Raw genomic sequence first — 12,800 nt, 5'->3', positions numbered from 1 at the left:
CAACATTGTTGCATCAGGATTGGGGGGGAGGATTGGGAGGAAGAGGAGGAGCAACTGAGCAAGCAGGCACCTGTTTCAGCAACCAGCGCACAGTGGGGAACAAGCAGGTGGTGGATCTCATACAGCTGTTGCTGCTACCTTTTTAACCAAATTAGCTGAACTCGGAAGGGGCCAACCTCCTTGGACCTCTCACCCCCTTTTTTGCTGTATTTGCTCAAACTCCTTTGGATTTCCCCTCTTCCGCTTGCATTTAGAGGCACCTCCTTGCCCAACTCGCTCTCTTCTTCATCTTTCTCCTAGTCCTCCCTCTAGCTCCATTGGATGATGGTGTGTGGTTGCTGCCGTTGCCAAACATCCATCAGGCTTTGAGGGAGGAGGAGGAATGAGCAAGCACCTCTCCCGGCTGGCAGTGCATAGCAGCAAAGAGGAGGAAGGGGACCTTGCAAAGCCGCTCCTCCTTCCTTTTCATCCAAATCAGCTAAGGAGGCTACTTAGAAGGAACCAACCTCCTAGCAGCCTGACTCCACTCTCCTTGGTCTCAACCTCTTTCTTTCTCTCTGCTCTAAACGAAACCCAGCTTTTGCAGCCGACTCGTGTCTTCTTCACATCACCAGGTAACTTTTGTGGTGCTTGGGGTGGATTGTCTTTTGTTTCTCCTCCTTCTTGTTACTCCATAGCAGGTTGTTTAATCCTGTTCCTGGGTTTCTGCAACTGCCATTAGGTACCAGCCTCGCACAGTGGCATGGGCATCAGGAGGAATTTTCTTTTGGGAAGAGGGCAAAGTATACACTTCAAATATATAAACCTACATAACTGAAAGGTGGGAGCAGTCAAACTTCTCACAAAACAAATGAGGAGAGTATTTTTATTTATTTATATTTATTTATTAAATTTATATACCGCCCGACTAGCAATAGCTCTCTGGGCGGTGAACATAAAATAGCATAAAAATACAATGAATCTCCCCATATCTCCCCATTTGCCTCTTATCTCAGGTTCTACAAATTCAAGCAACTGACATTTTTTTCTGAAAGCTTGGAATCTGAGGATTATGACTTATCTCCCCCCCCCATGGGCACTCATGCTTATTGGGCAGATGTTGCAACCCGAACCCTACCTGCTGGCTCTATCCGTTGGCTCATCCATCTCCAGCCCAGACTGGAGACAAGACCGATTCCTCTGTCTCTTTCCATTAGGGTTCAAATCAAGGTTAGGGGAGCTGAACTGATCTCCAGTTTCTCAATTACAGGGTTGCCAGGCAGCAGTGAGGGAGTAGCGCATGAGGGAGACCTGTTCTACTTTCCCTAGGCATCCCTCTTAACTGCCCCAAATGCTCTCTTGGACAATTTTCCACCTTTTAGCCCATTGATAAGAGTGTAAGAGAATTATGCTCTGTTTTCATCTGGCACGCATCCCATTAGGAAACAGGAAATCACCCCAGAAGGGTACCTAGGCAGCGGGGTGTAACTTTCTCTTGCTTAGTCCTGACAGTGGGTCTAAAAAGAACTCCAGCACTTCACACTTCCCCTCTTCCGAACAATGTGATGGCACAGGGGCTTGTTATCCAATGAGAAGGATGCTAGAGGGTGTGCTTTTTGACCATTTAGCCTCTGCTAGCATCCTCCTCCTTGTTGATGCCAGTGAGGCGATGAAGAGAATCGGCAAAAGCTGCAGCTGCTGTGAAGTGAGGGGGAAAGGAGTCAACTGCTGATGTGGTCCTCAAGACCCACAGAAATTTGGAGCCAGTTTTGGCACTCTGTACCCACAAGGATATAAGGATGCTAAGCGTGATTGCTTAATTGAAGGCTAAGTCTGCAGTCCAGTACTTCCAAATAATTGTGTCTATTGAACAAGGTAGGGCTTCACTTCCAAGTAAACATGGATAGGACCAGGCTGCATGTTTTAAGAACTTTCCATAAGCAGGGACTAGTACTTTCTGCACAAAATAGTGTTTCTCAATGAGCCAGAAAGTAGATATTCATGCTGCTTGACTGGTTAGTCAAAAGTATTCATAATTTGAGAATATTATAGACCTCAGATCGTTGGAGGACATAAAATAGACGTAGAGCAATCATTCATAAGAGCTTCATTGATAATTCTGGTGATATATGATGACATCTTCTGGATTTTAGCACCAGTGATGAGTTGCTGATCCCTGAATCCACTACAAAAGCCCACAATAATAAATATAACATTTATGATGATGATACAATGCAAAAATGAGTAATTAAAATGATTTTTAACTCTGATATGTTATTTTGTGTGTTTGAAAGGGGAAAGGGTTGTAAATTAGCAGGTATGGATGCAGGGTAGTGCGAGTTATTCTGCCTTCATTTATGGACTATTGCGAATCTTTCGGAGCACTACATAAATCTTCACATTTTGATAAGCTGAAGTTAAATGCTTGAGGCTGCACAGTGCAGCTTTACTTCAAAGTCCAATGTTCAGGTCAGCTGCCTATTGTGTTGTGTAACTCCAAAGTGGGTCCTTTAATGTTACTGTTTCTCAGGCTTATTACTTTAATGAAAAGGTTATTTTTATATGGTTGAGACATGCACTTCTTGGGCTCATTTGGTCCCTCATTAATTTCTCATATTTTTGGAAGAAAAAATGGCGAGAGGGTTCTCACTGGAAGAAAGTGAATTAAAGTGTGTGATACCCTTCTTCTTCCCCCATTAACTGTCCCGTAAACCCTGTACTGTTGAAGCTGGATATTGGCTGTAAAGCTATTTTCAGAACAAGTGTACTGTATATTGAAGATATGTCATCCAGTTTTTCCCTTTTCCATCTCAGTATTATGGCCTTCAACCTGATGGTTGCTTTACTTTTTGAGAGGAGAGAAGGACTTTTGATCTGCCTAGATTTACATTCTGGATGATTCCAGAAGAATGCCTGTGACAGCAGCAAGATAACATACATTGCTTTGGTATCCAGAGACAAGTTAGTTGTAATCTGGACATCTTTGGACTGCAGACTATGAAAGCTCAAATGCCAACAAACCAATTGGCCTTTCTTATGTGTCAGTAGTTCTTGTCTTTTCAGAAACATACATTTTATATTTGGGAACTGATGAGTGTAAAGTTACTTGATCTTTACAAAAGTGGAGAAATCAGCTTCAGCAATTGGGAGAGGAGGAGCTGGTGCTTTCTTGTAAAGTATTAAATATTTAAATATTCACTGGAAATGTTATTTCTATGGAATTCTGTGTATACATACAGGAATTTGACAAGAGGAGTTGGTAGATTTAGAGAGATCCTAAGAGCTGTTGAAACAAGAACTACACAGAATTTACGCATGGTAAGTTTTTATAATTACAATTAACTACAATTAGTTAAAAATCTTTTAATTATATAGTAATGATTATAAGTCTGCAATTTTATGCATGCTTACTTGGGAGTAAGCCTCTATTGAACACAATGGAACTTATTTCTTAGTAAATGTGAATAGGATTGCATTGTAATAATATTCTGTGTATTGCAGTGCAATGACCCTTGCCATAACTAGCAGATAAAAATATTATTATTGCACAGTTTGTTGTTAACACACATGTTTGTGCAAACTTAAAGTAAAAGTTAATAATTCAGAGAAGAACCTTGACCAGTATCTACTATTTATTAGAATTTTGACAAGTGGGACCTGCATTTGTAAACCACTTAGAGGTTCCATTTACTATGGATATATAGTGGCATATAAATTTTGTTAAATAAAATTTAAAAATTCCGGATCCCCTCAACAGGCAGCATTCCATGCCCACTGCGCATTACATTAGAACATAAGAAGAGCCCTGCTAGATCAGGCCAAAGGCCCATCTAGTCCAGTATTCTGTTCTCACTGTGTCCAAGCACATGCCTATGGGAATTCTGCAAGCAGGACCTTAATGCAACAGTGCTCTTCTCACCTGCAGTGGCTAGAAACTGGTATTCAGAGGCATACTTACTCCAACAGTGGAGGTAGAGCATAAGCGTTGTAGCCAGTAGCCATTAATAACCTTATCCTCCATGAATTCTCACCCCTCAGTGACCTATTTCGTTTTTTCGCCCTCCTTAGTTTTTTAATAAAAATGTGTAGTTCTGCAAATCTTGGGGTTCCCTCACACCTGCTGACAGTAGCACTGCTTGGGAGGACTACCAGACACAACTCTGCGGCTCTGCACATCCCAGAGGGTTCCGCACCATGTAGGAGCCCCCAAACAACTCTGAAGAAGTCCCAGAGGCACTAACTACCTGCCATTTTAATTTTTAAAATTTCTGACCCCAGAGTGGTGTAAGCACAGCCAATGAGATGCCACTTTTGCAGGGCCAATGAAAACAGGACCTAGATGAGCTTGGTCTGTACCCTTGCTACCCTGCTGGCCTCATGGGCCGACAGTCCCGAAGCTGGCATCTCATTGGCTGTTTGCTGCCATTGTCCCTTTGATGTTAGAAAAAGCATGGGATCCCATAGGATCTAGCCAGCACAGTACTTTACAAGGTGCCAGCAAGCAGCCTCACTTCACTTGCAAGCTTTGCTGCTAGCCACCCAGCTAGCCACCCAGGCACCGTGTCTGGGAACCCCTTAAACCTGGCTCCTCCTATCTGCTTTTGTGCATGTAGAGTGCCCTTTTGGCTACATAAGGATACACACACAGAGAAAGAGCTAGTATTGGTATATATTTTGTCTGCTGCTCTTTTAAACTTTGGTTGATTCTGTTGTTAACTTTTTTGTTTGTAGACTGCATTTTATTCCGTATTTTATATCATAGACACACCTTATGTAAGCCATCTTGTGTACTGATCTAAGTAGGCATAGTATACATTAAAACAATTTGTTGATGGCACATTTCATTGTTGTACTAAGTTACATATCGCAAGAATGCTGATATTAATAGCTTATTTTATGTCATGCTCATAAGCAGAATTTTACATAATTTTATTAATGTTTGTTGCTCTGCAGTTTGTTTTTTGTACACCCTTAACTGGGGGAAAATCCTTTTCTTTGTTAACAGACAATAGCAAGGCAATTAGCTGAAATCTTACTACGAGGAATGTGTGAACAAAGTTATTGGAACCCACTGGACGACCCTCCCCATGAGTCACCTCTGAATGATCCCCTGTGGAAAGGTGCAAATACTAAAACTTATGCACTTAGCAGAAGACCACGGGTTTACTCTGGAGAAAAGTAAGCTTTTTTGTTGTTGATGTTTTAATTTGTTAATATGAATCGTAATAATATTGATGATATTTAAATTGGGCTAATAAAATGTAGGGATACAACTCTGAAACAATGTCTGTGTGTGTGTGTGTGTGTGTGTGTGTGTGTGTGTGTGTGTGTGTGTGTGTGTGTGTGTATGTGAAAGAAAGATGGAGAGCAAGATCCACCTTCTTGGTGAATAGAATTACAATATTTTTTCTAAATATTAAAGTTTTTTGAAACTCTGCTATTGAGTGAGAGTTGGTGTGGGCTATGTTGGAAATTATCTGATGCTGATGGTGTCAGCATCACAATAGCTCAATCACTTAACAAAGCTTGTACATTACTGGCTGTGTGTTCCATAGTCATTGTAAATTGTTCAGTCCTCTTACTATCCATGGCACTTAGCTTGCCTCTCAAAATAAGAATATTTTTGCCTTTTTTTGTAAATAACCAGTCTTGGCATTGTAAAACACAATGGTGGTGATGTTTGGGCATTGTGTATTGTCTTTGTTTTGCCACTAAGAATAGAAAATGTAAATGTAAAAATGTAAATTTAATTTTTAGGTCGCCTATCTGGCCGAAGCCACTCTAGGTGACGTACATATTAAATTCCAATAAAATACAATAAATACAGTAAATACAATAAAATATGATATACTCAGCAATAACAAAATAACAACATATGCAGTAGATAACAACAGGCATTCAGTATGTAAATTAGCCCACCCCGGCGGTCCCAAAGGCCTGTCCAAACAGCAAAGTTTTTAAGGCTCGGCGGAAAGTATCCAGGGAAGGGGCATGCCGAAGATCGAACGGGAGGGAATTCCAGAGAGTGGGGGCTGCCACTGAAAAAGCCCTCTCTCTAGTCCCCACCAACCTAGCTACTGCTGTTGGTGGGATTGAGAGAAGGCCCTGTGTGGCTGATCTTGTCGGGCGGCATAATTGGTGGTGCTGGAGGTGCTCCTTCAGATAAACTGGGCCGAAACCGTATAGGGATTTAAAGGTTAACACCAACACCTTGAATTAGGCCCGGAAAACTACTGGAAGCCAGTGTAGATTGAATAATACTGGCGTAATATGATCACGGCGACGACTGTTTGTAAGTAAACGAGCCGCCAAATTCTGTACCAGCTGAAGTTTCCGGACCGTTTTCAAGGGTAACCCCACGTAGAGCGCATTGCAGTAGTCTAATCGAGAGGTGACCAGGGCATGTACTACCAGTGGGAGCTGATGAACAGGGAGGTAGGGTTGCAGCCTACATATGAGGTGTAATTGGTACCAGGCTGCCCGGCTCACTGCCGAAATCTGAGCCTCCATGGACAACCTGGAATCAAGAACAACCCCAAGGCTGCGGACCTGGTCCTTCAGGGGTAATTGTACCCCATTAAGCCTCAGGTCAACAGGGCCCAACCTTCCTCTGTCTCCCACAAGCAGCACCTCGGTCTTGTCAGGATTTAGCTTCAGCCTGTTCCTTCCCATCCATCCACTCACGGATTCCAGGCACTTGGACATGGTCTCCACAGCCAACTCTGGTGAGGACTAAACGAGAGATAGAGCTGAGTGTCATCTGCATATTGGTGACACCGCAGCCCAAATCTCCTGATGATGGATCCCAGCGGCTTCACTTAGATGTTAAATAGCATGGGAGAGAGGATAGAACCCTGTGGCACTCCACAAGTGAGAGGCCAAGGGTCTGAAACCTCATCGCCCAATGCTACCTGTTGATGCCTGTCAGAGAGAAAGGAACGGAACCACCGTAGAACAGTGCCTCCTATTCCCATTCCTTCCAGGCGATCCAACAGGATACCGTGGTCGACGGTATCAAAAGCCGCTGAAAGATCGAGGAGGACAAGAAAGGTGAATTCTCCCCTATCTAGTGCCCTCCTCATATCATCCACCAGAGCGACCATGGCTGTTTCAGTTCCATGTCCAGTCCTGAAACCCGATTGGTATGGATCCAGATAATCCGTTTCATCCAAGTGTGCTGACAATTGGTTAGCCACCACTCGCTCAATGATCTTGCCCAGAAATGGCAAATTCAAAACTGGGCGAAAGTTGTTCAAAATTTGGGGATCCAAGGAGGACTTCTTTAAGATGGGCTTTATAATTGCCTCCTTGAGGGCCAGTGGCATTACACTCTCCGCTAAGGATGCGTTTACCACCGCCCTAATCCCTTCACTCAGTTTCTCCTTGCAGTTCACAAGGAGCCATGATGGGCAAGGATCAATCAGACAGGTGGTAGGCTTCACAGATGAAAGCACCTTGTCCACTTCCTCAGAAGGGAGAGGCCGAAACCGATCCCACTGGACCGGATTGCAAATGGTCAACTCTGGTTCATTCACTGCATCCACGGCGTACGGAATCGAGCTCCTTAGGTGTTCGATTTTATCAGCAAAGTGCTTTGCCAGTTTGTCACAGGAGGCCTTAGAGTGTTCCAAGGGTACCTGGGCAACTGGACCGACCAGGCTTCGGACCACTTGGAACAACCTCCTGGGACAGCTCTCCGTGGATGCAATAGAGGCCGCAAAGAACTCCTTCTTTGCCGCCTTTACTGCCACCTGGTAGGCAGCTACTGCTGCTCTGACCTGTGTCCGAGCACCTTTGGAGCAAGACTTCCGCCACCGGCGCTCTAGTCGTCTCACCTCCCGCCTCAGATTACGCAACCAGGGTGTATACCACGGTGCTATCTCAGTTCTGTTCAGGGGGAGAGGACGTTTCGGGGCAACCCGGTCTAATGCCCTGGTGATCCTCTCATTCCACTCCATCACCAGGTTTTCGACCGAGCGACCTTCAGCAGGTTCCAATTCCCCAAGCGCAGTCAGGAATCCATCTGGATCCATCAAGCGCCTGGAACAGACCATTCTAATAGGTTCTTTACCCCTGCGGAGGGCGTGTGGCATCGGGAAGTCTATATTCATCAGAAAGTGATCTGACCATGACACGGGTAGAAGAAATAGCCCCCAACTTCAGGACACTTCCCTCCTCTCTTAGGACAAATACAAGGTCGAGAGCATGACCGGCTACATGGGTGGGCTCAGTATTACTAAGGTGCAGTTCCCAGGAAGCCATGGTTTCCAGGAAATCCCGAGGGGCTCCAACGAGAGTGGCGTCAGCATGTACGTTGAAGTCCCCGAGAATTAACAGCTCTGGGGACAACGCTCGCACATCCGAGACCACCTCAAGCACCTCGGCCAGGGAGTCTGCCGTGTTGCGGGGCGGGCGGTACACAAGCAGGATCCCTAAACTGCCCTTCGGGCCCAACCTCCAGTACATGCAGTCAACAAACTTGGTCCTCAGGAGCGGAGGTCTGGTGAAAACCAAAGATTCCCGATAGATGACTGCCACTCCCACTCCCCGCCTTCCCACCCTCGGCTGCTGTGCGTAATGGAAACCTGGTGGACACATGGCCTCAAGAATGGGAGCTGAGGCCTCGTCCAACCAAGTTTCCGTAATGCACACCAGGTCTGCGCATTCATCCAAGATCATATCATGGATGATAAATTTTTTTGTGACACAGACCTGGCATTACACAACAACAGTCGAAGGTCGGTAGGAATCCTGCGTCTCCCAGTTGTCTTCTGGATTTGGGCAGACCCGGAACAAGGGATGGATATCACGCATCTATCTCTTGTTCCTCTAGACTGACATGGTCTGCCCCCAGCATCAACCCAGCGCCTGCCGCCCAGTCTTGGTATAGCTTGGCCCCCCTCCCTCTCTGTCACAACCCCCCCCCGATCTACACATGTCACTATCCCTGTCCGCGCAATGGACAGGCCACCCACCCTAAACAATATAAAAAACGGAGGCCCACCTCCGTAATCCCCGTCACTCCGGTAATAGACAGCCACTCCCTCAATCAATTGGAGTATGTTGGGTATTGACTGTGTATGATGTTTGTTCTTTCTAAACCTCTCTACTTTATATCAAATGGGAAGGCAATGACTGTAAGCAATATGTCTGTGACAGATTTGGTGTCCAAACATTAGGCAGCCCTGCTGCCCAAATGATTCCCATACTTTCTTGTTTCTGTTAAAACTATTTGGACGTTATGCCTGCCTGTGCTGTGGAGAGATGCTGCACCTGTTCTGGCTTGCTTGCACTGGCTGCCAATATGCTTCCGGGCCAGATTCAAAGTGTTGGTTTTGACTTATAAAGCCTTACACGGTGCGGGACCACAATATCTGCTGGAACGCCTCTCCCGATAGGAACCCGCTCGTACACTATGCTCCACATCGAAGGCCCTCCTCCGAGTTCCGACTCAGAGAGAGGCTCGGAGGGTGGTAACAAGAACTAGGGCCTTCTCGGTGGTGGCCCCTGAACTGTGGAATAGTCTCCCTGATGAGGTGCGCTTAGCTCCGACTTTGCTATCTTTTCGGCGCCAAGTTAAAACCTTTCTCTTTTCTAAGGCATTTTAATCTAATTTTAATCTTATTTTAGTTTTAAACTTGTTATAACTGATTTTAGATTTTCATTTTTTTTCATATGTGTTCTTGTTTTATTATGATGGGTTTTATTGTATGTATTTGTATTTTTGCTGTACACTGCCCAGAGAGCTATGCTAGTCGGGCGTATAAAAATCTAACAAATAAATAAATAAATAAATAAATAAGTGGGCTACACTGTACAGGCTTCAAATGGTAACAGTCCTTCAATGGCTTGGTCTTAGTTCATCACTGCCTTTTTCTCTTATAATGATCTCTAAAATTGCTAATAAGTGGTTGCTTGAGGTTTTCCACCATCTGCTTGCCAAGTTAGGATAACATGGACATCTTGAGAAGCATTTTCCTAGAAGGTTCTCTTCACTTCACAATTATTCAAGTTCTCTTCACTTAGAAGCTTGCTCCAATTTAAACATTGTGCAGAATAGCTTTTCCCACCTTTAGACCATTTTTGCACCTTGGATGTCTTGAGCCTTTGCTCCATGAAGTGACAAAAATAATCAGATACTTAAATTCCTAATTGTTATTGCTGTGGTACAGTGTTTTTATGTACTGCCATCTGTTCCAATGGCATGTAACAGATTTTAAAGTTATGAAGCTCTCTAAAAATGTTGGTCTACAAGGGATAAAACATAAAACAGTTATGTTCACAGTATTTACATAAAGGTGTCCAATTAAAAAGAAGTTGATTTGTAACTAGTTTCCTAGGCATTGTTTCAGAATAGCAGGCAAGCAATTAAAATGATAGTGTTTCCAGTCTCTTATTAGCAATGATGAAAACACTGAAATATGTGTGTTTAAAAGATTTCACAGGAATAATTAATGAAACCATTCCAAAAACAAATTTGATGGTATAGGGACTGGACCTGTATCTTTACTAATTTTTGTTGCTTTGAGCCGGATACAGATTTTAAAATGCAACAATGTATAAGGTTCTGAGCATCCCATTTGGCTTTAATCTGATATTTTTTGTGTGCATGTTTCAGTGCACTTGCTATTCAATTGTATTTGCTGTCATTTTGCACTTTGGACTTATGCATATTAGTAAAGTGCTGCCTTAAAGGAGTAACAAAGCTAAATTCCCAAGAGAAGAAAAATGTTCTAGTTTTTCTTTCTTTCTTGCACAAAGAAATTTGTTTTCTATATTAAATACCTCTGAGGATTCCTAAATAGCCGCATCCTTTGATCTTTGTTAATATTATGGAAAGGAGGGAAGAGGCGTGAAGAATAGAAGCACAGGAAGTGGTCAGGTGTTTGTCCTTCTAGCCTTGTGTTGCCTACTCAGGCAAGTGACAGCCCTCCAGGATCTCAGGCAGAAGTGGAATCATAGAAACATAGAGTTGGAAGGAACCTATAAGGCCATCGAGTCCAACTCCCTGCTCAGTGCAGGAATCCAACCTAAAGCATACCCAACAGGTGCCTGTCCAGCTGCCTCTTGAATGCCTCCAGTGTTTGAAAGCCCACCACCTCCCTAGGTAATTGGTTCCATTGTTGTACCACTCTAACAGCTAGGAAGCTTTTCCTGATATTCAGTTGAAATGGGAGAGAATTTTATTTGGTCTGCATTTTTAAATGAACTGACCTTATTTGCACCTCCTGGACTAATATATAGGTTGGAATGTAATTATCCTTCAGATTTTGCACTTCTCAATTTTGTGATATAGTTCTCGGCTCAAAAACCACACCAAAATGTATTAAAAGTTGTGTATTTTAGGATTAAATATTTTAGAAAATATACACGTTGAAATAAAATGCATATTTAAATATTATTTTGTGAAAAACCATATGTTAAAGTAGACATTTACTTTAGTACCTTAGGGGACTGCCTCTCTCCACATGAACCTCTCTGGACCCTGCATTCATCATTTGAGGCCCTTCTAAGTGTGCCCCCTCTGAGGAAGGTGTGGAGGGTGGCAACACAAGGACGGGCCTTTTCAGTGGTAGCTCCCCAGCTGTGGAATACCCTCCCCAAGGTACCATCACCTGGTGCCATCATCACCTGGTGCCATCATCACCAAGTTTTAGGCATCAGACAAAGACATTTCTGTTCACCCAAATATTTGGGTCTTAATTGGGATTATACGGTATAATTATTCCCAAGCTTTTATTTGGTGTTCATCTTAAGTAGGGTGGGGTAGGATTTATCCTGTTTATTTTATTACAAAATGAGCACTTTTAAGTCCATGTTTTTTATTTTTGATGTCTTTTAAAATCTGTATTATGTATGTTTTTATACATACTGGGTGTTGGACTTGATGGCCTTATAGGCCCCTTCCAACTCTACCATTCTATTATTCTATGATTCTAGTTTCCTCTGTGGGCATTCCACAAAGTTCTGTTTATTTTAGGAGCATTCCCCTTATCCCTGCCAGTCTTCCACATTACCAGTGATGTAAAAGATAGATAGAAACATGTCTGGAGTTGCAAACTTTCTAAAAAAGAATATCATAATGTAAAGTTATTCAGGCAGATTTATGCTAATAAGAGTATGGAAAGCAGCTAAAATGCAAGATACTGTGATTCAAGTATAAGAAGCCTAGAAGGAAAATTTAGTCTTCAGGCCATTTATTGCTATAAATCCAGAAATATGGAGGAGGTGGCTTTTCCATTTGTGCTCAACGTGACAATTTATAGTTGTCAAAAACAGCAAATTGGTGCGAGCTGTTTTTGTTAATCTTATTACTGTGGGATTGTTACACTCTGAAACATCTTTTTAAAAATAGCTCTATTTCTGTTATTTGATCTGCAGATATGAGATCTAAAATAGGTTTTCCTATACGGTGTTTTGTAAATAATTAATAGCGCCCTATGTGGCACAGCAGTGAACTATTATATGTAAATTAATCTTGAATAACTTTATTTTTGTGGTAATGAATACTCAATTTTTAACAGCATTTTCTGTCCTCAAGAGAACACTGAAGAAGCTCTCTTGCTGCTGCTGATTAGTGAATCTATGGTAAGTGAGGCATTTTTCTTTATAACTGAAATTATACTACTGTTTTCATTACTACTGTTGCATCATTAACCTTAGTCAGCCTTTTCACACCTGGCTCAGGTGCCCCATCTACATGTTTTCTTTCTTTCACAGGACAGGCACTATGTAGGTAAGATTATTTCAGCCAGCTATGAATACATTAGTGGCAGCAAGTGAAGAAGGAAAGGGAAGGCTTTTAGCTCAGCGCTAGTGCA

General features: G+C 43.0%; 1 protein-coding gene across 8 annotated transcripts in view; it reads left to right on the top strand.

Annotated features, from left to right (window-relative positions):
- TTC7B (tetratricopeptide repeat domain 7B) overlaps positions 1-12,800 on the top strand; it is a 178,621-nt gene that overhangs the window by 49,994 nt on the left and 115,827 nt on the right. For all 8 annotated transcript variants that reach the window (XM_061611948.1, XM_061611949.1, XM_061611947.1 and 5 more), the window contains 3 exons: positions 3,219-3,297; positions 4,985-5,157; positions 12,504-12,567. In XM_061611948.1, coding sequence (XP_061467932.1) covers positions 3,219-3,297; positions 4,985-5,157; positions 12,504-12,567 — 316 coding nt within the window. The remainder of the gene's footprint in view (positions 1-3,218; positions 3,298-4,984; positions 5,158-12,503; positions 12,568-12,800) is intronic.

This window comes from Rhineura floridana, chromosome 2 (genome assembly GCF_030035675.1).
Source record: "Rhineura floridana isolate rRhiFlo1 chromosome 2, rRhiFlo1.hap2, whole genome shotgun sequence".
Taxonomy (NCBI): Eukaryota; Metazoa; Chordata; class Lepidosauria; order Squamata; family Rhineuridae; genus Rhineura; species Rhineura floridana.
Note: the sequence above shows the minus strand (reverse complement) of the source record. Positions and strands in the feature narration are given on the sequence as shown.